At 36.7% G+C, this 26202-nt stretch overlaps 1 protein-coding gene across 6 annotated transcripts in view; it reads left to right on the forward strand.

Annotated features, from left to right (window-relative positions):
• The window catches only part of CEP128 (centrosomal protein 128), a 123547-nt gene that overhangs the window by 19987 nt on the left and 77358 nt on the right, over positions 1–26202 (forward strand). For all 6 annotated transcript variants that reach the window (XM_082059632.1, XM_082059635.1, XM_082059636.1 and 3 more), the window contains 5 exons: positions 3117–3233; positions 14765–14851; positions 16333–16407; positions 17636–17768; positions 19450–19610. In XM_082059632.1, coding sequence (XP_081915758.1) covers positions 3117–3233; positions 14765–14851; positions 16333–16407; positions 17636–17768; positions 19450–19610 — 573 coding nt within the window. The remainder of the gene's footprint in view (positions 1–3116; positions 3234–14764; positions 14852–16332; positions 16408–17635; positions 17769–19449; positions 19611–26202) is intronic.

Genomic DNA, 26202 nt, shown 5'->3' on the forward strand with positions numbered 1-26202 from the left:
CTAATTTAATGCTTCATAGTAAGCATTTTATCTACCAGAAAATACTTTTCCTTCTGAAGAAATCTCAACTAATGTGGTATATGTTCCTTTATTCTTAAACATCTTTAATTAGAGCTGTGTGCCAAGTTCTGTCTTAAAAAAAATCAACAAAAATTTGATGGAAAAAGTTATTGCTCATAGTCTAAGGTTTGTTCTTTGTTTGCTATGTCTTTTGTTATTTCTTACATGTTTGGAATAGTTTGTGAGGTTGCAAATTTAAATTTACTAAATGACTGATTACATGCAGAAAAATCTTCAGTCTTTGGAGGAAATGAGTTGGGCAAATATTCAAGCATATTCTATGCAAATCCTCTTTAAAAAGGAGAAGTCAACAACGAAGTGTAAGAAATGTAGCCGTGTATCTATTTGGCTGAATTAGAAGCTCTGCATTTACTTCAGACACAAAGAGACAGAGCGCAGAAAGTGGAAGCTAAATTAGATTAATGATAACAGTCAAAAAATAGTGTGAATGTACGAGAGTAGAAAGGCCGTGGTGGTAGATAATAGGATGTACCAACCAAGAGGCATCAAGAGTGATGATGATTCACTTGTAAATCCATCACCATTTCCCAGGGAGACCAAAGCAATCAGTTTGTTCCTTGCACAAGAGGGGACACTATTGACATAGTGTACCAAGAAAGTTGATTCCTGTTTAACACCATTCTAGCATTGATATTTGTTGGCAAGCTGTAAGTTAGTGACAGTAATGGGGGTGTAAGACCTCAGCATAAATTACTGGAGGAGAAACGAAGGTGTGTAAAATATTTTTTTAATAACCTGGTGTTGATTTGCCACGAAACTTAAATAACTGTCCAAAGTTATCTTAAAACCACTAATGACTGTTTTGGAGTATTGATAGACATCTGCAGGAGTGAGTTGGAAAAATGTTTTTGGAATATTAAAAAAAGGGCAAATCTTGGAAAAGGAGAAAATAGACTGATTATTTTTCCAGAACTTGATCTGTAAACGTTCAAGAGCAAACAGAAACTTAGGTGCCAGACAACACAGATTTGTAAAAAAAAATGTGCTTATATTGTAGAAGGAATTAACAAGGATGAAGCAATAGCTTTCTATATCTTAATGCAAGTTTTTGAGCTTTTTTTGGACAGGATTTCATATATTGTTCTAATAAGCTTTTCACTAAAATATAGTAAAACTGAATACAGGTTAGAATAAACACACAACTGTCCAGATACCTGTGTAGCTAGTAAACTGTTCATGGTGAAAATTAGAGAAGTTAGTGAAGTGAATTTTGTGTAGTTGATCTGTTTTTTCTCTGAAGTTTTTGTTAATAGTCTAGATGATGCAATATAGAGATGCTTTTTACATAGGCAGATGTACTTCAGATATGTTGGAAAACAGAACTGAAATCCACTATCCAGTCTTGGATGTGGCTTAGAACGATATTAATAGGTGTAAAATCCAGCAAGGAAATATCTTGATAGAGAGGTGTGTGTGTGGTTTTTTTTTTTTTTTCCCAATGAGCTATAAATAGCTTTATTTATTTATTTAATTAATTAATTAATTTATTTTTTAAGAGTATTATGTCTAACTCTGAAATTTCTGTGCACCTGAAAAATATAATGAAGGCATCCTTTTCAGTACCTTGTTAGAGATAACAGTTGTTTTCTGGAGGGAGCTGAAAGAAGTCAGAGGGAAGGCAAATTGCTGTATCTTGTTGTGAGGAAAAAGTTACTTTCTTACTCATTCTGCATTAGTGATAATTTGCAGTGAAATCTGAAATATGCAGGAATCTGAAGCTTGCTTAGTGCTGCCTTACGTAATGTCATCTGCGGTGCATGCAGTAACCTAGACCTGTGTCATTACTTTTAGTAGTTGATTACTCTGGTTTATGACTGCAAAGTATTCATAACTTGCATGAAAGAGTGTGGTTTGATGTAGTATGTTTTCTGAGCAACTCCTGATGGTTTTAAGAGAAAATACAGAATTCCAAATTGTAAACTGACTATTCTGGCTGTGCAAATAAGAAATGTTTTCAAAGCGATGTATTCTGTTTTAAAGCAAAAAGCTGTTTCATTCTTTAAACCTGAGGCTCTTGTGAAGCCCGGAATATATTAATGTAATCTTAATTATGTTTCTGTTACTACACAACTGTGTTGCTCCTGTTAAAATTTTCTGTCTGTGCATATACATAGTGGTTGTAGAAGCATGCTTAATGGTAAAAGTACATAGGGAAACTTTTTCCCCTCCACATATATCAGAAACTAGTAATTGAATGGTATTTTAAGTCTTTCTCTTTTTATCTAAATACCATTTCGTAATAGATACATTGCTTTCTAGTAATTGCTTAAAAAAATTAGTTTTAAGGCAGAGAGGAAATAATATGTAATTATTTTCCCTGCTAATCTTCAACTTCAACAATATAAATTTAATCTGCTGCCCACGAGAGGGTGCTGTCTACTAGTGGCTTGAAAAGCAAAAATAAAGTAGTTGTGGTATTGTAATTAAAGATTGAATTATTGTGTTTATAATCCAGATTGCTTTTACAAGTAACTAGTGTTACTTATGTTAGTTCATACATAGATTCACAAAATATTGAGAAAAAGTCTTAAAATGATGTAATTATTTTGTGCTATTACGTTAATTCTCATGTACTTAGCTCTTGTTTACTACTTTTCGCTCACAGAGTTTGGAGTATGAAAGAGGCAAACCTTGGTCTGTTTTACGAATTGGAGATGTGAAAGAGGTGATTCTCCAGAGTTTAATCAGGCCTGTGGCAGAGAAGCTCAGATTTTTGTATTGCAGCTTCAGATTAAGCTGCACCAAGCTTGATATTGGGTTATTTGGCACTCGAGTAGAGCCACCACAGTAGAGAAAAATATGCGTAAACCTAAAGGACGATATTGCTAGCAAGGTAGCAGGTCAGTTCCCTGCTTAAGTACTTCTGGAGTACTCACTGCTATAACACTAGTTATTTTCTGTGCCATTCTGAATCTTAATAAAAGGTGTGTTCTGCTTTCTGCCCCATGCTGTATTTACATTTTTTGCCATTGTTATCTTAATATGTGGTAAAAGATGTACTAATTTCCCACAGGGTGGTTTTTTTCCTTTTGAAGGTATCGGAACGTGTAGAGAGAAGACTTCAGGAGATAGAACAAGAAATGCGCACTGAAAGACAGCTTGTAGAGAAGCGCCAGGATCAGCTGGGACATATGTCTCTTCAATTACAAGAGGTATGCAAATGAAAACTTCCTGTGTATTCTGGATTAAGTTAGGAACGTGCTGCATTTGTGAGCCTGTACCTGTCAAACTGTCAAAAGTACTTGTATCTTTGGTAGATTCTTTTAACTCTATCAGTCCAGCTATGCTTGTTTTGACCAGATGATAACAACTATAGTCTCTGTTCTTCATGATACTATCTTGTCTATGTTTAGACTTCTTTGGTAACTGGCACAAACATTCTATAGAGGAACCCGCCACCTGTGCCCTCCCTCAAACCCCAAACAAAAAATAGCAAGTCATTAGCTGGGTTGCCTCAATTAAAACACTTAGTTTTCTAAAATATAAAGTTTGCTTGCAGTGAGCAGTTTATTTTTTATTCCAAAAAGCAATCAAATGCACTGTAGTGGTTACACAGCTTTTCATTGCTTTTCAAACACTTTCATTCAACAGTGTCTGATAAAGTATAAAATATTCTTTAGGAGACAAATACAAATGTTTAGACTATGGATTAAAATTGGAGACAGCTAGTAGCTTTTTTTCTGCTTGTTTTAGGAAACGTAGGAAAAATACACCTCTCTGTTCCTTATTTTACTGCTATTTGGAAAAATCTGTGTCTTAACATCGTGTAACTTTTATTTCACTCTCCTTAGGATATGATTATCTCTGTATGCAATAGAATAGAAGAAATGTGCAATTCCTTGTTTTTCACTTTAATATTAACAACAGTATGCATGCTTTTTGGAAGGCAATTGTTTGATACTGCGCAGTGGTCTTGAGGAACCTTAATTTAAATTGATGTTTTATGTTTCATGTAAGGCTAGAGTTTCTTCAAATAGGTCATATTTAAGAAGATAAGATGCTCTTTGGTATAGAGAAAAAATGTTTACCAAAGTTCTTGTAGTGCTTCTGCTCATATTCAGAAAGCGTTACTATTTCATTTTTTCCCCCTATTGATGTCTTAGTGGCCGAAAAGAACTAGTGCACTATATTACAATTTTCATTGCTCTTTAATATGCCTATGTCCATTTCTAGATTCTTTGGTTGTGCCTTCAGTCCAGTAGAGGGATGCTTAATGAAATGAGTTGGTGTCATTTTATGGTGTTATCTGTAGATTGGAACAATATTTTATATCTTTTTAAGGGGATAATGACACGTATCTGTAAAGGTACATCGACACTACCGTTGTTTAGAAGAAAAACTTGAATTCAAGTGACTAAATTAAAATATGACTGGCTATGCAAAGGTGAGCCCTCAAACTGGATACTTTTTTCCTAGTAGCTCATCTTTTGAATTTCATGCAAAATGAATATGAAATATTAAGTATATCCCTGACCTCTCATTCCCCTAAGCTCTCCCACTGCAGATGAAGACATTTTAATCCTTTCTCCTGCAAATTCTATTTTGTTCCATGCATATTTTTGTAAATTATTTTTCCCAAGGAACTCCTTTCTATTTAAAAGATATTAAAAAAATTTTTTTTTTTACATCCAAGTTTTGAACAGTGGTGTATCATCCTCATTCTTAGTTTGCAGGAAAGCTCAACACCTATTAGTCTGCTTGGTAAACTTTTACTATTAGGAATTTGCCCAAGCCAAGATTCAAAGCCATTCCCAACTGGAGCAGGCTTCTTCCACATGCTCTACATTCATAGCTGCTGCTACTTGGAGGAGAACCACACTCTTGGTGGTTATCTTCACTCTCTCAAGCAGGGGCTTGTATCTTCAAATCATCCTTCTGGGTGTCTGATCCTAGTCATGACTCTGTGTTTCTTGGACTGGACTCGTGTCACTGTATTTGGGAATCCTAATAAAATAGATTATTATTGTTGCAATGAATTGTGGATTTTTCAGGAGGTTATAACCTTTAACATGCATGGTGGCGTCAGATGACAAGTGTAGGAAGGAGCTTCTTTCAATAGGTATTAGTTAATCTTTCTTTGATAGATTACAGAGGAATATGGAGACAGTATCCATTGCTTTTGAAACATATTACGCTCCCAGTAGCAACAAACAGTACGTCCTTTTCCTGCTGCATCTTCTCTTATAGCTATCTTAGCAGCTTGGAGAAGATCTTTGTGGCAGAGTTGCAACTTCCTACATACCAACTGTCTTCAGACCCCAATATTGCTAAGGCCCTTAAATCTCAGACTGTTACTGCAGGCTTCCGTCCAGCTGTCCCATCTTCCTTACACAATGAACATTCATGTAAATTTGTCCTTCTCTAGGTAGAAAATGGTCTCACTTCTGGATGGTGTTTGTATTTATCAGGAATTGTTCAACATGTCTTGAACAGTTGGCTGAGATCTTTAGCTCTCACATTGGCAAACTGGACTACCTTGTGAAAAACGCTTGATTTTGAGAGCAAAATACTCTAGATCCTGTACATGCTGCCTCTCTCTGTACTATTGTACTGAGAGGTGGCTCTCTGAAGAAAATTACTTTGTTATGGAATATAAACTACAGAAGAAATAGGAATATGAGAATGTCTATGGGGGCAAAAAGTTTGGAACTGGTCTAATTTAAAATTAAAAACAAACAGGAAAGAATTCCAACACCAAAACTGTCTGAGCATTGAGTGTAGCAGATTTAAGCTTTTGAGCTTCTGGTTTTTAATTTTTTGAATTTTTTTTCTTTGCATGTGGTCTTACAGATGAATAGAGTCAGTATGGCAAACCAAGTAGAATGACTAATGTAATTTATGACTATGAAATATCTAAATTATTTGAATGTGAGTAGTTTAAAAAGATAGTTATTCAACAGTGTATTTTCAAGCTGAGTAGCAGTTGGCTTCTTGTTGATTTGCTCATTACTTGCACCAGTGTAATTGTATTTTGCTAATGTATTTTTTTATTTTTCTGTACAATAGGCAAAGTTAAATTTGGCTTTAAACATTTCTGAGCAAAGCTGTTAGAAAAACTCAGTAGTTTCCACCATTTTTAATGATTTAAAAAAAAATCCTATTTTTTAAGTAGGCAATTTCAGCAAAGCCTACAAGATAATTATTAAAAAAAGAAAATAAGAAAATAATAAAACTCCTGATGAGAATAATTAGATTTTGTGTAAAATACCTGATATTATTTAACTTTTTTCTTGCTGGTCACGCATCATGTGACGGTAGCATTTGCCACAAGAATTGCTTGATAGGTGAGAGGATTTTAAAGAATAAAGATTCTCAGACTCCAGTGTGGAAGCTTATTTATATCTTCACTGCCTTACAGCTGATGTGTGACTACATTGTATATTAAGAACAGCAGCTTCTTAACACAATGTATGACATTACTGTTTTTTTTCCCTTATTGTGAAATATCATCTTTCATGCTGCTTTGATACTCGGCTATTACAGATGCTATTCGCAACAGTCTCATCAGTGCACTCCTTTGATCTCTCATGGGATATACAGAATGATGCTGGACTGGCTACTGAAGAAGGTGGATCTCTGCATTTACTACATCCATATAAGTGTGTACTCACTCAAAGGTTCTTAAGGGACATTGTAGATGAAACTACTCTTGATGAACACAATCAACAGAGGGAGAGGCTAGTTGCCTTTTTCTGCAGTTTCACTTTTTAATCCCCTGTTCTTCTTGTGATGGCTTAAATTTGGTCTGAAATATCAGCTATATCCGATGAAGCAGCTGAGCTGCTTTCCAGTGAATGAGATGTCCTCCACTGGTGAAGCACTGGTGAATACATTTAGGCGTAAACCTGAGCCAGTAAACTCTAATGAATATCTGTGCTTGGAGATGACAGTAGCAATTTAGGTTTTATTTTTCAAATTTTGTTTAGTGACACTTATCTGCAATAATAATACTAATCTGGATAGTGTTGGTCTTGGAATTTTTTGGTCCCTACTCCATTTGGAGTGGGGGGCTTGGATTCACCTGTGTAAATGTTTGTATGGGTACTCCCTTAAGAGCAGCGTTGCTTATCGCTAACCTGAATTTCTTTGAGAAGTGATAGCCATTTGCCTGGTTGCTCGTCGTCTTCCGTTGCTCGTCGTCTTCCGTTGCTCGTCGTCTTCCGTTGCTCGTCGTCTTCCGTTGCTCGTCGTCTTCCGTTGCTCGTCGTCTTCCGTTGCTCGTCGTCTTCCGTTGCTCGTCGTCTTCCGTTGCTCGTCGTCTTCCGTTGCTCGTCGTCTTCCGTTGCTCGTCGTCTTCCGTTGCACCTTTTTTTTAATATCTTTGGGACTGAGGACTGTGAGGGCATGGTCCTCCATTTATACAAATACACTATGTTGAAGGAGAGAGGAGGGTAGACATGCCTCCTGCAGATGAGGAACTGGCTGGGTGGTTGTACCCAGAGAGTAGTGGTCAATGGCACAATGTCTGTATAGACACCAGTAACAAGTGTGTCCCCCAGGGGTCTGTACTGGGACTAGTACTGTTTCATGTCTTCATCAATGACATAGACAGCAAGATCAAGTGCACCTTCAGCAAGTTTGCAGATGACACCAAGCTGAGTGGTACAGTTGGCATGCCTGAGGGATGGGATGCCATCCAGAGGGACCTGGACAAGCTCGAGAAGTGGGCCCATGTAAACCTCATGAGGTTCAACAAGGCCAAGTGCAAGGTCCTGCACCTGGGTTGGGGCAACCCCTGGTATCAGTACAGGCTGGGAGATGAAGGGAGTGAGAGCAGCCCTGCTGAGAAGGACTTGGGGTTACTGGTGAATGAAAGATTGGATATGAGCTGACAATGTACACTTGCAGCCCAGAAAGCCAGTTGTATCTTGGGCTGCATCAAAAGGAGTGTGGCCAGCAGGTCGTGAGAGGTGTTTCTGCCCCTCTGCTCTGGTGAGATCCCACCTGGAGTACTGCATCCAGCTCTGGAGCCTTCAGTACAGGAAAGACATGGACCTGTTGGAGAGGGTACAGAGGAGGCCACAAAGATGATGAGAGGACTGGAGCACCTCTCCTATGACGACAGGCTGAGAGAGTTGAGGTTGTTCAGCCTGGAGAAGAGAAGGCTCCAGTGAGAGAGACCTTATTGTGACCTTTGAGTACTTAAAAGGGGCCTATAAGAAAGATGGGGACAGACTTTTTAGCTGGATCTGTTGTGACAGTACAAGGGGTAACAATTTTAAACTAAAAGAGGGGAGATTCAGGCCAGACATGAAGAAGAAATTTTTTACAATAAGAGTGGTGGAATGCTGGCACAGGTTGCCCAGAGAGGTGGTCGCTGCCCCATCTCTGGAGATGTTCAAGGCCAGGCTGGATGGGGCTCTGAGCAACCTGATCTAGTTGAAGATGTCCCTGCTTGTTGCAGGGGGGTTGGACTAGATGATCTTTGGAGGTCCCTTCCAACCCAAACTATCCTATGATTCTGATTCAGATACTGATTAGGAGAGCTTTCCATCTGAGAGCTTGAAGTGTGTGTGGACAGTAGGTACTGAGGAATGTATCAAGAAATAGTCTTTATAACGTATAAGTGTTTCTAAGGCATAATGTGTGTCTCTGTACCTTGAGTTGCTGTATGTGAGAAAGAAGGTACTTGAATTGCTTTGTGTACTTTTGCATACCTTAACGGGAACAAAGTAAATAACTGAATATTTTGCTGCAATTGGTATTTGGATGAAGCGTGTTTCTACACAATTTTAAGAGCAGCTTTTTACTTTGTTATTCTGTTTCTTGTCCGTTGTAATTCAAATTATCACTTAAATGGGCTCTTAGCGCTGTCACTGGCCTCAATCTTGTGGTGATCATTGTGTGGATGTAAAGTTCTATTAAAGTATTTTTCTGTCCTCTTTTATTTCTCAAAGATACTTCTCAAATAACATTACTGGAAGGAGGGTAGGGTTTGGACGGAGTTCTGAAATCCTGTCATTTAATATGACCTGAATGATTTACAAAGAAATACTATTTAAATCAGAGGTGTCAAACTCGTTTTCACTGGGGACCACATCAGCTTTGCGGTTGACTTCAAAGGGTCAAATGTAACTTTAGGACTGGATAAATGTAGGAGTAGTTACATTTATCCAGTCCTAAAGTTATGTTCGGCCCTTAGAAGTCAGCCGCAAAGCTGATGTGGTCCCTGATGAAAACGAGTTTGACACGTCTAATTTAAAGCATTTGTGGCTATTTAATTAAACCTTTTTTTTGTCATTAGTTTGCCTGTTGTACATTTCAAACCAAACAATATAATATTTGACTTTTGGATTTGATCAGTATCTGCTTTAATTAGGAAATCTTGTGAGGTTTAGATGTTAATAGTTGTTATTTTTAAGGAAAGTGCAGTGCCCATAACTGACCACTACTTGTCAGTATTTTACCATCTTAACAGGATCATCTTCCTAAACCTCAGTTATTAAATTATGTATTTGCAGGGTCTAGCTGAACACGATAATACGTTTGTTTCAGTCTTTCTCTTGTCTGTCTTGTCTTTCTGTTTGTCTTTTGTATGATGTATGAACTTTTAATGTGTATTATACTATTGTTATAGTCATAGGCTGATTATTAACCAAGATGATATCTAGTTGTATACTGGCCATAAAGAAAGCTTGACATATACAATTTTTCATCTTTAACTCTCAAATTTGTATTATGATTTTGAATCTGTAGTCTGTATGTGCTATGTGCAGGTGGATAATTTTTTTTCTCTACATTTTTATGTATCTTTTAAGTTAGTGTTTAAACATAGCAATGCACACTATCTTTTTAAACAGCAATTACTGCAAATTAGAAAACTGCAATTAGCAAAGAGAAATTAGTGCAAATCATACATCTTCACTTTCTTCCATATTCCTGATGTAAACATTGAATCATAGAATAGTTTGGGTTGGAAGTGACCTTCAAAGCTCATCTAGTCCAACCCCCCCCGGCAATGAACAGGAATATCTTCAACTAGATCAGCTTGCTCAGGGGCCTGTCCAGCCTGGCCTTGAATGTCTTCAGGGATGTTTCTGATTAGAAGGGAGAACAAATATGCTCATCTTGCCAGTGCTACTGACATATATATATATATGGGTTGCTCTAATAAAATACATTTGTTGTGTCAACTAAAACTATTTTGAGATTCTTCACTGCTTTATTTTGAACACGAAGATACCATCAACTTGGACTGGTTGTTTGTATTTATGCATCCATTTTCTAAAACAAGATCAAGTATCATTTTGAATAACAGGCTTTAAACAGCTTTTATATGTATTAGTTGTCCTGGATGGCTCTCCTAATTCCTGTGTTTGGCTTCCTGGATTTCTGTGAAGTAAGTCCATGTATTCATGCTTTGAACAGAATCATCTTTATAGAACATTTTGAACTGTGGTAAGACAATGGCTACAGTTATGTCTTACACTAATAACTTGGGTAGGCAAGGAAGTGTTTTTTCCCATTTTCTTTGTGCAACTGGATACTTAGATTCTGTTTGCCTCCCACTGCACATACTGTGAAGTGCCAGAGGCTGGTGGACTTTCAAGAGAAAGTGGGATAGACTGATGGTCATAAGCGTTGTTGAAAATTCTCTCCATGCATGTCTTTATCTCTGATCTTTTTAGGCAGACATAAACTTGGTCTGTTCTCTGAGCCATCTGGATGTTTCAATGTGTCATTCATACTTGCCCCTTGGCTCTGGGCTGTGCCACCTGTGGCTAATGGTTTATCTTTTGATTGTAGTTTGATTCTGACTATTGCAACATAAGCAAGTCTCATACATATCTGTCACTGAAATATCCAGGCAGTCTTTAAATGCCTGGCTGGTATGTCTATGTAACATGCTTGGACCAATGCTAGCTGCTAATGTATCAAGTTAGGGCAAGAATTTTCATTCAGATTAGGATGTGGTACATTTTTGCTTTATTTTGAAATATGGCAGGACGTTGGTCTAGTTGTGTATTTTTGCTCTTAGGAATATAATTCACTGAACAGTTTCGCTTCGAAAGAGAAAATTTCAGTTTGTGGTCTTTACATTACTTTCAAAGTTACTTTCAAATAATCTGCTTTTATTTAAAAATAAACAAACGCAAACAAACGGAAACAAACCCCCAGACCCTAAGAATAGTAGAGTTAAATTCCAGTAAAAGTTCTGATTTTCTATTGGAAGATTTTAGTAAGTTGGAAGGACTGAGTACTGTTGTTACAGAGGTCTCCACATAGTGTTCACCATATATAAGAAAAAATATCTGTCTAGCAGGGAGTAAATTATTTTATCTGTTTGAAGTTTTGGGGTTTGATATGCTGTGTGTGGATGAGGTAAGCTGAGCTGGGATATGCAACGTATGTTAATATTCTAATACTGTCTATGGTAGTGAACTCTTTAAAAAGACCTTTAAGAATTACTCCACTGGGTCAAACCAAAAGTTCATCTGTCCTGGCAGGGACAAGAGCCTGTTTCTGACCACCTAGGCAGGCAGTGTAAAATCTAGCTGGTCTCTCCTGAAACCATGCTGTGAAAACCTCTTTACATAAAGTTCTCTGTTTCCTTGTGGCCTCCTCCATGCCTGACCCCTCCAAGGCCTCCTCAGCCTCCTTGTCAGCCTCCTCCTGCCCAACCTGGACACAAATGCTTTCAAGAAGAGGATCTTGGTGGGGGAATCCTAATGACTGCAGGCCTGTTCCCCTTCCTTGGTGCTTCAGCACCGCCAGGCAGAGTTATCCTGGGCAGCGTCTGCCTGTTGCTTGGGAGCAATCACAGAAGAACATGTGTAGGAACTGCCCAGCATCACCTTCCTAGTTGCCATTTTTGGCCATTTGGCTTCCCCAGCCCCTTCTTTGCAGACAACAAATGAAATCAAAGAATCAGTTGGGTCTTTACGTAGTATTTTTTTTTCCCTTTTTTCTTCAGCCCTTTTTTTCCCAAGAGAAGTCTCACATAAAGAAACCTCTAGTGGAGTAAAAACAAGAGTGGCACAAACCAGTGAGAGAAAATGATTTAAAAAGGAGTACAAGAAGGAGAGAAAACCCAGAATTAGCTCTTACCTATGTAGTTTCTGAATTGTCAGTAACAACTGATGCTTGTCTGGCTGTGAATGACCACGTGTTTCAATTTCTTGATGATGTTTTGATTGTTTAGTGATTGCTTACATAGCACCTACTGGAAAAATGCAGGTTTGACAGTTGAAGCAGTGCACATGTGGTATGTTTAATTTATTGTAACATCTCATTCTTTTTGTAGTATTTTAACTGTCATATATATAAGTTATTTATTACAAATGAAATGGTTATGGGCTATTTTTACAGTATACAGAAAATAAAACTGAGCATCATATTTGTAGTATCAGTGATAGGAAAAGACTGCCTTTGTATTTGAAATTATCACTATTTAAGAGGATCACTGAATGGTATTTAGGCTATTAAGTTGAAACAGCATATGAATTAATGTTCTAATTTAATTTAATTTAGTGGTTTCTTCTGGGAATTAGAATGTACTACTGCTGCAGAGACATACTTCTTGCCTTCAGCAGGGAAACCTTTGGTGGTTTTCCTGGTATTTCTAATTCCATCCCACCTTTAGCATTTTTCTTGTGATGCTGACATCTCTAGCAGAAGTTGAAATTGAAAACATGCATTTTTGGTCCTACATTGATTATTTAGTGCCAAAGATAAGGTTGGCATACAGTTGACTATATAATGAAGCTCATCTGCAGTTAGGACACATCATGTGTCCCTAGTAGACTGTTCTTTATTGCTACTTGTAGTCATTTAAAAAACAAAAACCAAAACAAATCAAACAAAAAAAAAACCCAACCCAACCAAAAAAAAACAACCACAAAACAACCAACCAAACAGAACTTGTGCAATAAAGGCATTAGCTAAATTTATGTTCATCTTTAAATTTTGTTCATGTAGCTTTTTTTGAGATCTCTCTAGATTTTAAGTAAAATGGGAGTATGTGAGGTCTCTGTGCAGCCCTGGGTTTTATACTTGACTGGAATGATAGATCTGAATCTGTATTGAATGCTTAGAGAAAAATCTTAAATGTGTTACAGTCTTAAAGTATCTGTGAATCAATAAGATTAAAACTATAATTCTTTATGTAGCGTAACATTTTCAGTGGCGTAGTTATGATAAATTTCTTCTACCATCTCTGGTTTTAGTATAAACTGTTCAAGCAGGAGAGTAGTCCAAACTAAAACTGAAACCCTTATGTTTCCTGAGGTGATGATATAAGACTGAGATAAGTGTATAATCCATTTATTTTCTCTACAAAGCTACTTTTAAAAGCAAAACTTCTAAAGCTGAATGCCTGGCTTCACTGAGGTCGATTAATATCTTGCCTTCAGTTTTCATACACTGAAATTGTTCTCCAATATACAGCGAAGAGAAAATGTTCAAAAACTTGAACGAAATCACACTAATTAAAGGGGCAAATTTCAGGGATATTTGTTTAAGGAGATTTTCCTTTAAAACGTAAAATAAAAAATGCTGCTCAGCAAGAACAGCCTGGGAAAGGAACTTTTTTTTTTTTTCTTCTGGACAGGCTATGTAGTTCTGTTGTAGCTGTGGAAAGTAATGGTGGAAGGAATAGATGTACTTAAGGTCTGTGATATTGCATGAAAATAAAAGGTGTGTGCTACAGTATCTAACTGATTTGTGGATACTGTGAAAACCACTTGGCCATGTTTTGCAGCAAAGAAACAAGACTTATTAACAAAGTTACTCAAATTCTCAGCAGATTCTCTCAGTACGACCAGTAATCTCTTTGAGCTGGTGTTCCAAAGTGATATTTAAGATGAGCCAATGACATTGTTATGCCTTGAAACTTCTGAACTTCTGTTGTTTATGTTGCAAATTGTATGTGTTGTTAATGTCTGTGATGTCCAATGCATTCCTTTACCAGTGATTGACCAGGTTCTGCAAATAGTGTTGGTTTGCAGAGGGAAATGATTTTGAAATTTATATTAATGGCAATTTTATTTTTGTAAGATGCTTTAGAAAAAGTACTGAAGTCTTTTTATATATCTCAGTTTTGGGTGGGGCGGTGTGGGGGTGGACATGATAGGAAAAGTCCCCAGTGATTTTATTATTATTCTTATTTTCAAAGGCACACCAATGTCAGTGACTTTTGATCAGGAAGGTTTCAGTTGATTCTGTCTGATACTGCAATTCTAAGTATCTGTCCAGATTCAGATAGAAATAACTTTTTCCTTTTTTTGGCTTGTAACAAAACCTTATGGTAGTATTTTCCTTACTACAGTGCATTGTAGTTCATGTCATGCATATTTTATATTAGAGAATATATTATTTTCATCTGATATGTTCACAGCCTATCTGTAGGGGATCTCTTGAGCCTCTTAGACCTTCATCTCAAAGTCTGACCTTGGGGTCAGCCTTGAGCTTGTCGAGCTCTATATATCGGAAGGATGTTAGTGCTAGTTTTGACTTTGTATTTGGCCCAGTTCTGTGCTTGAGTGTGTTTTATGTATGCACAGATTTATTTGTTTTTTTCATGACAATATACATTGGCTCCACATGGGAATATTAGAGAGTCAGAAAGCATTTGTCTAGATCCTCTATCTTAAATATATCACCATTCTTTCATTTTGACAATGTTACAAAGAAGACTTCTGTAACTTTTATGACGAAGTTCACAATATACTTTTCCCCTCTAAAGGTTTTAAGGAAGCAAGTTGCTAAAGGAGATGAAACAGAAGAACTTCTGAAAAATAAACTTGTGAAATATGAAAGTGAAAAGAACCAAGTAAGACTTAATTTTTGTTCTTTCTTGTTTGGTTTTAAATAAGTCTAGTGTCATATGTTATAGAATGCGCTTCCTTTTTCAGACAAAACAGGAGCATAAAAATTTCTTTATTCTTGAAGATAACAGGAGGTGTTTTGCATCAGAGGCACTGTAAATGTAGCTATGCTGAACTTCTGTCTTTCCTTCAAATATCTTTAGTTATAGTGTGTTACTTGTAACAGCTCTTCCATCTTGCCAGGCAGGCACATTTATAACTTGGGGATTATCCTTGAGTTTTCTCTGGTTTGTCTCTGAAATTGTACATAATCTGCTGTTGCTTATTTGCAGCAGCTCAAAGATGCAGCTTTTCTTCATCCCTGCAACTAATGCATGCTAGTTGTTTTGCACCATGATTATTATTAATTAATCTTACTGAACTATCTGTTGCCATATTGCTCTCTTCATAGAAAACAAGATTTCTTTTATTTCTGCTGTGACAGGGTTCTAGGGCCATATTACACTTTTTCTAGCTTTTTTCCCTCTTAATATCGAGTTTAGACTTTCTGTCAATGCTTTCAAAGTTATACCCCTTTATGCTAAAGCATCTGTGTAGTATCTGTCTATTCCATGTTATGTTACTCTCTTCGTTCCATTAACGTTGCCCTGTTTACTTGGCCTGTTTGCCAGCCTCTCAACATCCTTTGAGATTGCTATCTCTGCAATAACAATTTCCTCTGTCAAAAACTGTATTTCCATATGGATCTTTGTGATCTTTGAACTATTTATGGTAGAAGTCAGAAAATATTTTGGTAGCTTTTGTTTTCTGTTTTTTTCCTAAGTGGTCATCAGTTTGCTGATTATATCTGATAAAACATTTTAAAATTCCCATAAGTTTATATTTTTAGGAAAAATTTTAATTATATGAAATTCTGGGCACTTCAGTTTTTCAACCGTCTTGTTTCCAGAATAATTCAAATACATTTTGCACAACTCAGAAAAAGCACAGAATTTACCACTTACCAGTTCTACTAATGCATGTAGTCTTTAACATTTTTGTGAATGAACTATGTAACTTCAAATGTTGAGTCGTTGTCAATTTTAGTTTGAAAGTATGTCTCAAGTCCAGGGACAATGTTTTTGAAACTTCTTTAAAAACTTTCTCTTCCATTCTTTTACTTTGAACTGGGTAAAAATTGGCTTTCATGCTTTCTTAATTTGTTTATTATATATTCCATTTTGTGTCTTCATGTGACACAGAATGTTGTATACAAATTATAGACTGTCTGTTAAATTCTTTGTGTAATTTAAATAAATATAGCATGGATTTAGTATAAATCAAAGTTGCTTTAAAATTTTGGACAAGTAAGAATACTGTGTATATTATATCTCGTTTAAAATAGATGCTTATACCAATTAATTACTGCCAGAATTAAATAGTTAAAATGCTCTTTTGTACTGTGATGAAAACATTGCTTTTCTTTCAACATCTTCTGAAATGAAAGCTTGAGCAGGAATTGGAGCAGTCCCGGAAAAAGTTGAGTGAATCAGAAGGCAGTAGAGAAGCTCTTTTGCATCAGGTAACTGCTTTGGTGTGGTGAAAATCCTAAAGTTTTCATAGCTGAGTCTTTCTGCTTAATCTTCCTGCCTCATACTCTGATAACATTGTTTTGGGAGGGAAGAAGAAGATACAGAAAGACAGGTTTAAGAGTAAAATATGGGGACTGAGCTCTCATGCTTTTCTACTTTCCAAACTTTTATATATATATATATGTTCATAGATAATAATTACAGTAATGGTACTTGTAAGTACATAAACATGTTATTTGTAACTGCCCTTCATAGTATGCTTTAGAACAACTTCTATATTGGTAATTGTTATGCAAAGTGCATGCTATAATTGCTGAATTCAGATAAACCAGTGACATAGAAGTATTTGCTATATTGTATACTAACATGTAATAAAAATATATAAAAAGCAAACACCTGAAAAACTAAAGTGTGCTGTGAACAAGACTTATTGATGCACATATGATTAAATCTAGAAGTTGCAGTAATCTGGATTATAGCTTTAGAAAAGTGTCCTTTCTTCTAAACATTTCTAATAATGCAGTCTTTCAAGGGAGCTGGGGAAAAAGATTGAAATAAATAGGCAGGGGGCAACTGACACACTTATCTGTTAGCATTAGTTGTTTGCCTTTTGTATCTAGCAGAAGTTTGTGCTGGTTGTATTACTGTTTTTAATTTAGCTCTCCGTGCTTGGATTGTAGTGCTATATGGGTAATATGATTTGGAGCTATTTTCCTTCAGTACAATTTTAGCATGTCATATTTTCTTTACTTTCACATACACAATGTCCTGTCTGTAAGTATTAGACTGTATGTGATAGAAAGGAAAAATGTAAAAAGCCTGTTTCTGAAGAATAAATACATTGTATTTTTAATTAGTAGAATTTACATAAAATATATTCCTTATTAAATTTGTATAGATATTTTCACTAGCAATGTAAAAAGACAATTGCAACACATAGAATGTTAGCATTTTGTTCGGTCTAGAGAAATTAATGCTCATCTGTGGTAAAAATAACAAATTAAAATGTTTCCTTTAATTTTGAAAAATCACTTTGTGGCCTATAATTAGGAAAGAACTTGTCTTTTTGTTTACCATCTGCAGAACTCTTGGGATTAATTTATAAATATTACTTGTACATAGCCTTTATTTTGTATTTTATAGTGTTTAACAAAAGTATGCAATTTAATCTTCATTCTGTTTTTCACTAAATATTTAATACTTGTACATGCATTTCAGATTGAGGATCTTCGTTCCCAGCTTTTGAGAGCAGAAGGGGAGCGTGTAGAGTTGCAGCATCAAATTTCACGTGTTACTATGCACCGCCAGAGCTACCAGAATGTACAAGATGATGACAGGAGGATTAGAACAGGTACAACTCTCAGGTTTTGCACTGTAGACCTGCAAATTAGTTAGTTAGCCTGGATATTAATTCTCTCTTTGAGTCTAATTCTACTGTTTCAACAAAAGCAGTCATTTAACAGCTTGGCTTTAAGTTAATAAGTACTGGCACCTGAATATTAACAAATAAATAGCAATAAGAATTAAAATTTAGGATGAAATACCATGATTTGCGTGGCTAAGACAAATGAAGATTATTAGAGACAATTTCAAAGAAGTGGATAGTGGGGTTTTCTCGTGGGGAAAAAAACATTTAAAATATTTTTAAATAATGTTTTTTTTCTGAAATTTTACATTTCAGTCCATTTGCAGTTTAAATTCTGCCATCTTGAGAATTCTAACAGAAGTCATTTACCTAGCTGGCTTAAAAGATGAGTTTGATGAATTTCTGGTAGAATTTCTGAGGGGTAACAACATATTCCAGAGAGGTTAAGAATTTTTTCCAGTATGATGCATTCAGTGCTTCTGTTTGCAGTATGTCAGAATTTTAGAGATGGAAACATGTTTTGAAGAAAAATATTTTAAAAACTTTCAAGATGTAATTGCATATTTAACTACCACTTTAGCAAGGTCTTCGCTACCTTGTTAGTTATCTATCTGTATTTAAACTTTTCAAATATAATAAAAAAAGGCATTAGAGAAAGTATTTGTCTTTCTCCTTATTAACACAGAAATGTATTACTCAAGATAACAGAGGAATAGTGATTCCAAGTCCAGTGTCTCTGTGAATGTTTAATTGGTTTGCTTAATGGCTTCTTTTTATATTTTCATACTTCAGCTACTGAATTATCTTGGTTATTAAAATAGGACTCTGACTCTGTTTTACAAATCTCATACAGAGCACTGGAAAATGGGTAGATTTTGTACATGGCTTAGCTTCAGACATGTAACACAATGTAGTCATTTTAATAGCTTTTCTCCAGTCATGTTAATGTATCTGCTTAAAAGTGAATTTATTTGAAACAATACGTCTATCATGTTAGAGAAAGCGTATTTTATTTTTTCCATTTCTTTTATAATTATAAATCAAAACTGTTGTAAAATTAGGAACCATATAAAAAATGTACTGGGGCTCTTAAGATATACACATTTATTTATAGAATTTGTGCAGCTGTGTTTCTTCTTACTGCATTATTTCTGTTTCTTCAAAGATGTATGGGAAGCACATGGAGATTTTCTTTACCTCTAGTAGTTGTTTATGACTAAAGACCTTTTAATTTCTGTTTGATGAAATTTACAGCTTACTCCCATCAAGAACTTCTGTTGTAGTTGTAGGATTTAGACATAAAATCCATAGATAGTGTGACTTCCAAATCAAGAGGTATTACTCTGCTGGGATAAGATCCCAGCCTTGAAGTTTGCAGCCAAGTTTTGTTTACACCAGAATTTCCCAATGTTTCTTCCAGCCTATTTTATTTTATTGGGGGAAAACCCCCATAAAATGACTGGATAAACAGAAAAATAGTGTCACATTCTTTAAAAGGTTATGATATAGGCATAGCCATGTTTTTGCAGATACTTTGGTCAAAATCAATAGTTGTAGAATAGTCTTAAGTAGAGAAGAAAATTAGCAAAAGGGAAATGAGGGAAAAAAAAATTCCACAAGCTGACGTTTCTGCTGGGCCTATTGTTCTGTTCTTACTATTTTATAGTAGCTGAAAGATATGAGAGAGAGAAGCAAGAACTAGAGAAACACATTTTGGAGCTTAAAGCAAAGCTGAGTCATAATACTGTAATGTCAGAGGTAGAAGAACTAAAGAAATGCATAGAACGTAAGGACAAGGAGAAAGCCCAGCTTGTAATGCACATACAGGTAAGTGTTTTTGTTTGTTTGTTTTTTAATATCTTCTTATGTGTTTAAGGTAGGTGATGTGCCAGATTAGGGAGTAACTCTTAAAACAAAGAGTAACTGTCATGCTCTTCCTATTCTTGTTAATAAATTAAGAAAGGTATGTGCTATTGCTCATGAATTTTTGGTTTGGATTACTTGTCTTTCACACATGCAAAATAAAGGTGATCTGATTTTTATCAGCAGTGACCATTAATAATGATTTCTGGAATTACTTTTATAAGTTAGAATTTACTTCCTTATTCCCTATTCCATTGTGCTATAGAACTAAAGTTAAACTTTAAACAAATGGGATACCTTGTTCTGTGAGATAGTGCAGTAGAGTAACAATAATATATCATAACTTCTCTCTTTTAACAATTAGATGAAATATAATAATTATATGAATAAATATTAGCATTCTTATTTATGGTAAACGTATGCTATTTGAAGTGACTCTCTGTGAAAAGCGTAACAGTAGTCTGTGACCCTGGAATTTTAGTTATAGGACTTTTACCTTGAACAAAAAAAACGGGTATAAGGAGGCAGTAGCCCTTTTTTTTTTTTTTTTTTTTTTTTAGACAGGATATTTGTGTATTTTTGGATCTTGTCTAGATTTGTTATTGGTAGTAAGATCCCTGAACAGTAACTGTTTTCTACTGTGTTTCATGACTGTCAGGAGAAATTAGGGTATTTTCAAAACCCCATGCGGTATTTCAGTAGTCAAGTATATAACATTTGTTGTACTTGTGTTGGGACATTGAGTAAAATGGGCATTTTGTATTATGTGTTTATTTTTCCAACGAAGGTACTTTTCTTTGAAAGAGTGTTGTATCACTTTGGAAATTCAAAAGTAGGAATTTTGTTTTTCTTTTTGTTCGGTTTACTTCTGTTTTCCCATGTCAAGTTACATTTGGAAAAGATTGAAGTCTCAAAATAAATTCCTACATGCTTCATAAAAATTGGTCACTGAACAGGTTTAAAAAGACCTAGAGTGCTCCTATAGAGGACAAAGCAAGCAGAACTCATTTCCTGATACCCATGAGCACTTGTGTTCTAGCTGGCCAATGCAACTCCAGACTAACCCAAAACATGCTGGTTTTTTGTTTTTTTGGGCCTGAGAAATTCCAGTTACTTTGGTGGCAGGAGTTAATGGGATAAAAACCCATAGAAGCCCCTTTTTTATTTATTTTTTTTTTTTTTAAACTTCTGCTTGTCAAACATGCTTTCTTGGGGGTCAGAATGATGTTCTAATACTGATTTCCTGCTTTGTGAAAATACTACTGGAAGAGTGCTCAGTTGGGGTCGTTGCCATTGCTTTAAGTTAGAAATCTTTCACTTCCCCAATTATTTCAACAGAACATACTTTGTACTTCTTATCTGCTTCCCACTGCCACTCTCCTACAGAGGCAGTAACAGGAAAATAACTGGTGTATTTTTATTTTAATGAGACATCAAGGAATGCAAGGATGTGAATTTCTAAACTTATATGCTAACAAAGCATTTTGTCAAGCCTGTTCTAACAGCTGCTCCTATCAGATAGTCTGATTCCCAGTTGGAAGTGACCAGTCATGTTTGACTTGAGTGTTATTTACCTTTGGTTAGTGGGCAGGATGTAACTGCACTTCCCTCTGGTGTACATGTGATATTAGAAATTTCTTTTGATTTATTTAAATGTCATTATTTTCAACATTTGAGTTTTATGTGTTGTACATTTAGTACCTGAAAGTTGCCATAAACTCACAATATGATGTAAAATGGAGAGGATAAAACTGATTATAATCACATTCTTGAACTCATTATTAAAAGTGAGTTCAGTTTCAAATTAATTTTTACATTTAATAGAAAATTTATTTCAGTTGCTATAGTTTACTTGAGGATGCTTGTGTAAGATCTTGCTGATGTATGCAACTATCTTAAATATATTTTTCTGTGTGGAACTATATAGATATGAGGCTGTTATAGCTAACTATTTTGATGTGACTATTATGGCTTAGAAATAAATGGATTATGAAGATGCAGTGCCCTAATTTCTCTGTAATCATCTTAGACTCTAATGCTGATGAAATTGTTTGATTTACTATAATTACTTCTCATTCTAATTAGGTTAAAGTAGTCTTACAGTATTGTCTGGTACAGTAACAGCAGTCAGATTGTTAAAATATTTCAAATTTTCTGAAAGTTATTGATTTGTTTATTTAAGATAAGAAGTGTTCTAGTAAATAAGTCTTTCAGCCATATGAAGATGGATGAAGATCTTTTCCTCATTAAAATTCGTTTTATGTCTTTTTCATCCTCTAAAGATGAAGTTGTTAGCCAATTATTTTCATTATATGAGCCAATTAAGATATCTGAAAATCAAAAAGTAACTATTTTCTAAAGTTAAAAAGAGATTCTTATAAAATAAGCTAAATCAATACCTTCAATGGTGTTCAAATGCTGAAATAGTACTACAGATAGATTGCAAATGTACAGGTGCTATTCACTTCGATAAAGTTTCTATGTAGAATCATATATCAACTTGAAAAAAAAAGTGTTTTACCTATATTTAGATAAACCATTTCCTGTCACAGCAAGTAAGAGGTTACGCTTTGGGAAAATATGGAGGAGGCAGGTACAATATACCTTTTACTGAACAAATACCCTTCTTGTCTGATTCAATGTGCACATCTTTGATTATTCGATTAACAGAATTTATGCTTACATGAAAAATTCTGGATTAAAAGTTCTTGATGGTTAGATAAAATATGATTAGGAAGAGATGCAGATTAGGTTAGATGAATAAACTGATATATGAGCTCTGAATTCAGGAAAAGTTGATAAGAGAAATAATTAAGTGCATGATTTGGATAGCATTGTTGAAAACAGTATCAATGACAAGCAGTATGATTACATAGCATTAGAATCTGGTGACTGCACTGCTGAGATACAGAGCAGAAAAAAGAGAGGATGGAGAAAAATAAACATAGATCTACTTTAGGTGACTAATGTAATTAGCATGGTGGGGTGACATGTGGCTGTGTTTTTATCAGTATAGAATGTTTGCACCTAACTGTGATCTAAGGAATTAGTTCTGTAAATTGTAGCAAATTTGTAATCCTCACTTGCATTTTTAACTGTTCATAAAAGTTTTAAGGAATGTGGCACTAACTACCCTATGTGTTCTGCTTTCTATACCTAGAATGAATTTTGGTTTGCAGTTTGTGGTGATTTGATTTTATAAATTAGGTGTTGAAAATGCAAGTCAAAAGTATGATATGTGTAGTCACGCTAGTAACTAGAAGTCCAAACGATGTTTGTTACCAGAATGGTAACATGTTTAGTGCCTATGGTGATTAGTTTACACCTTATATGAATAAGTAACTAGGCTCCGAGTAGAAAATGTTGGCATCTTTCTGTGCCTCCAGTTTCTTATAAAAGTTGAAAGCTAGATTACATATTGAGATTTTTGAATATGAAGAAAATTAGATGCACAGCTGTTTTAGTAGGGGCAAATGTTGCATCTGGTTTAGAGTTTGTTGATCATCTCTGTTCTGTGTCATCTCAGTCAATCCCTGAGGTCACATGGTCGGAGCCAGCGAAGCTGGAGCTGCATCAGCACATCTTGAGGTGCAGGGGGTTTTCGGGACCCGGCAGCTCTTGTGAGAGCAGCTGATGTGGTGTGGACATTGCCAGGGTAACGGTGATCACATCCCCCCTCCAGCCTCGAAAGCGACAGCCCCTGCCCTGTCGCTGTTGGGCAGAGGTAGGAGACCAAAAAGACGAGGAGGGTTGGAAGCAAGTCCCAGTCTGGCATTGCAGGCAACCCCCCTCCCTACCTGCTTTGCTTCCCCCAGTGGCCCTGCAAAATAGGTTTGAGGCCCTGGATCTTGAAGGAGAGGTAAGTGAGGATGTGGTGCAAGGCCTGTCTATGAGGTCACAAAGGAAGAGGCAATTGACACCACACCTCAAGACTGCCTCTGATAAGAAAGAAAAGTAGTTGTAGTAGGTGATTCCCGTCTGAGAGGAACAGAGGGCCCAATATGCAGAGTTGATCCTCATCATAGGGAAGTTTGGAGTCTAAGGCTGTTGTCATAGGGTATGGGGAGGTAACTAGGAAAGCTAAGCCCTCCTTGGAATTAAACCTTGCAAGAGGGGTCAAGGACAACAGAATTTCTTCAAATACATGGCAGATAAAACTAGCACTAGAGGCAATGTAGGCCCGTTGATGAATGAGGTGGTGCTCTGGTGACAGAAGATACAGAGAAGGCAGAGTTACTGAATGCCTTCTATGTCTATGCTGCCAGAGGCTGCCCTGAGGAGCCCCGTACCCCTGAGGCCAGAGGAGGGCAGGACAATGGAGGACTGGGTTAAGGACCAATTAAGCAATCTGGACATCCGTGAATCCATGGATTCAGATGGGCTGCACACATGAGTGCTGAGGAAGCTGGCTGAGGTCATTGCTAGGCCACTTTCCATCATCTTTGCTAAGTCTTGGGAAACAGGAGAGGTGCCTGAGGACTGGAGGAAAGCAATTGTCACTCCAGTCTTCAAAAAGGGCAAGGAGGAGGACCCGGGTAACTATAGACCAGTCAGCCTACCTCCATTCCCAAGGAAGTGATGTAACAACTTATTCTTGGTACCATCTCAACGCATATCAAGGTTAAGAGGGTATTTGGGGCAGTCAACATGGCTTCACCAAGGGGAAGTCATGCTTAACCAACCTCATAGCCTTTTACAAGGTCATAACCAGGTGGATAGATGATGGCAAAGCAGTGGATGTGGTCTATCTTGACTTCAGTAAACCATTTGACACAATCTCCCACAGCATCCTTGCTGCTAAACTGGGGAAGTGTGGTCTGGACAATCAGGTAGTGAGGTGGACTGTGAATTTGCTCAAGGGAAGAAGCCAGAGAGTTGTGGTCAATGGGACAGAGTCTAGTTGGAGGCCTGTATCTAGTGGAGTCCCTCAAGGGTCAGTACTGGGACCAGTACTATTCAATATATTAATCAATGACTTGGATGAGGGAATAGAGTGCACTGTCAGTGCACTGATGACACCAAACTGGGAGGAGTGGCTGATGTGCCAGAAGGCTGTGCTGCCACCCAGCAAGACCTGGACAGACTGGAGAGTTGGGCAGGGAAAAATTTAATGAAATATAACAAGGGCAAGTGTAGAGTTTTGCATCTGGGCAGGAACAACCCCAGGTACCAGGAGAGGTTGGGGAGGGAACTATTAGAGAGCAGCGTAGGGGAAAGGGACCTGGGGTTCCTGGTGGACAACAGGATGCCCATGAGCCAGCACTGTGCCCTTGTGACCAAGAAGACCAATGGCATCCTAGGGTGTATTAGAAGGGGGGTGGTTAGTAGGTCCAGAGAGGTTCTCCTTCCCCTCTACTCTGCCCTGGTGAGACCACACCTGGAATATTGTGTCCAGTTCTGGGCTCCTCAGTTCAAGAAGGACAGGGAACTGCTGGAGAGAGTCCAGCGCAGAGCCATGAAGATGATTAAGGAAGTGGAGCATCTCCCTTATGAGGAAAGGCTGAGGGAGCTGGGTCTCTTTAGTTTGGAGAAGAGGAGACTGAGGGGTGACCTCATTAATGTTTACAAATATATAAAGGGTGAGTGTCATGAGGGTGGAGCCAGGCTCTTCTTGGTGACAACCAATGGTAGGACAAGGGATAATGGGTTCAAACTGAAACACAAGAGGTTCCGCTTAAATTTGAGAAGAAACTTCTTCTCAGTAAGGGTAACAGAATGTTGGAACAGGCTGCCCAGGGAGGTTGTGGAGTCTCCTACTCTGGAGACATCCAAAACCTGCCTAGACGCCTTCCTGTGTAACCTCATCTAGGTGTTTCTGCTCTGGCAGGGGGATTGGACTAGATGATCGTTCAAGGTACCTTTCATTACCTGACATTCTGTGATTCTGTGTGATCTCAAGCCAGAGCCTGTCAATTGAAATGTCTGTGGTCATCTTGCAGTCTGGGGGCCGACAGAAACTTTTTTCAGTTTTGAAAAAAATTATGGCATTCATATCTCTAGAGCATTAATATGCCAGGTTACCCCTGCATTTACTAACTAATCTTAATGATGTTTTTAAGTGTTCCACCAACATAATTCTCTTTTATAAAAATCTTCAAATACTTTCCTCCTGGCTTTAATATCTGATGTTATGTTGGTGGTGAGTGAGTTGACATGAATATTCTAATACCTTCCCTTTGGTTCTGTTAGCAGTGGAACTATGATAATGCAGCAATAAAATTAATCAGGTTAGAAAAAATGAGGACCCGCATTCATCTTGTGGAAAGACTGAGAAGAGACAACATGCCACAATCAGTATTTTCTGCGATGTGGAACATGTTAACAATTGCTGTACATATATATATATAGATATATATATCTCTCTATATATATCTCTCTATATATAGATATATAGATATCTACAATATATTTTAACAGCAAGCTGTTCTGAATATCCTCGGTTGCTTTTATCAGGAGAACCTCCATACTGTTGTGATGTATGTCACAGAATACCATCATGCTTCTGTTGCATCCAGAGTAGCTCACAAGAGTTCTCTGTGTAACTGACCTTCAGCCA

This window comes from Streptopelia decaocto (assembly GCF_964273445.1).
Source record: "Streptopelia decaocto genome assembly, chromosome: 7".
Lineage (NCBI taxonomy): Eukaryota > Metazoa > Chordata > Aves > Columbiformes > Columbidae > Streptopelia > Streptopelia decaocto.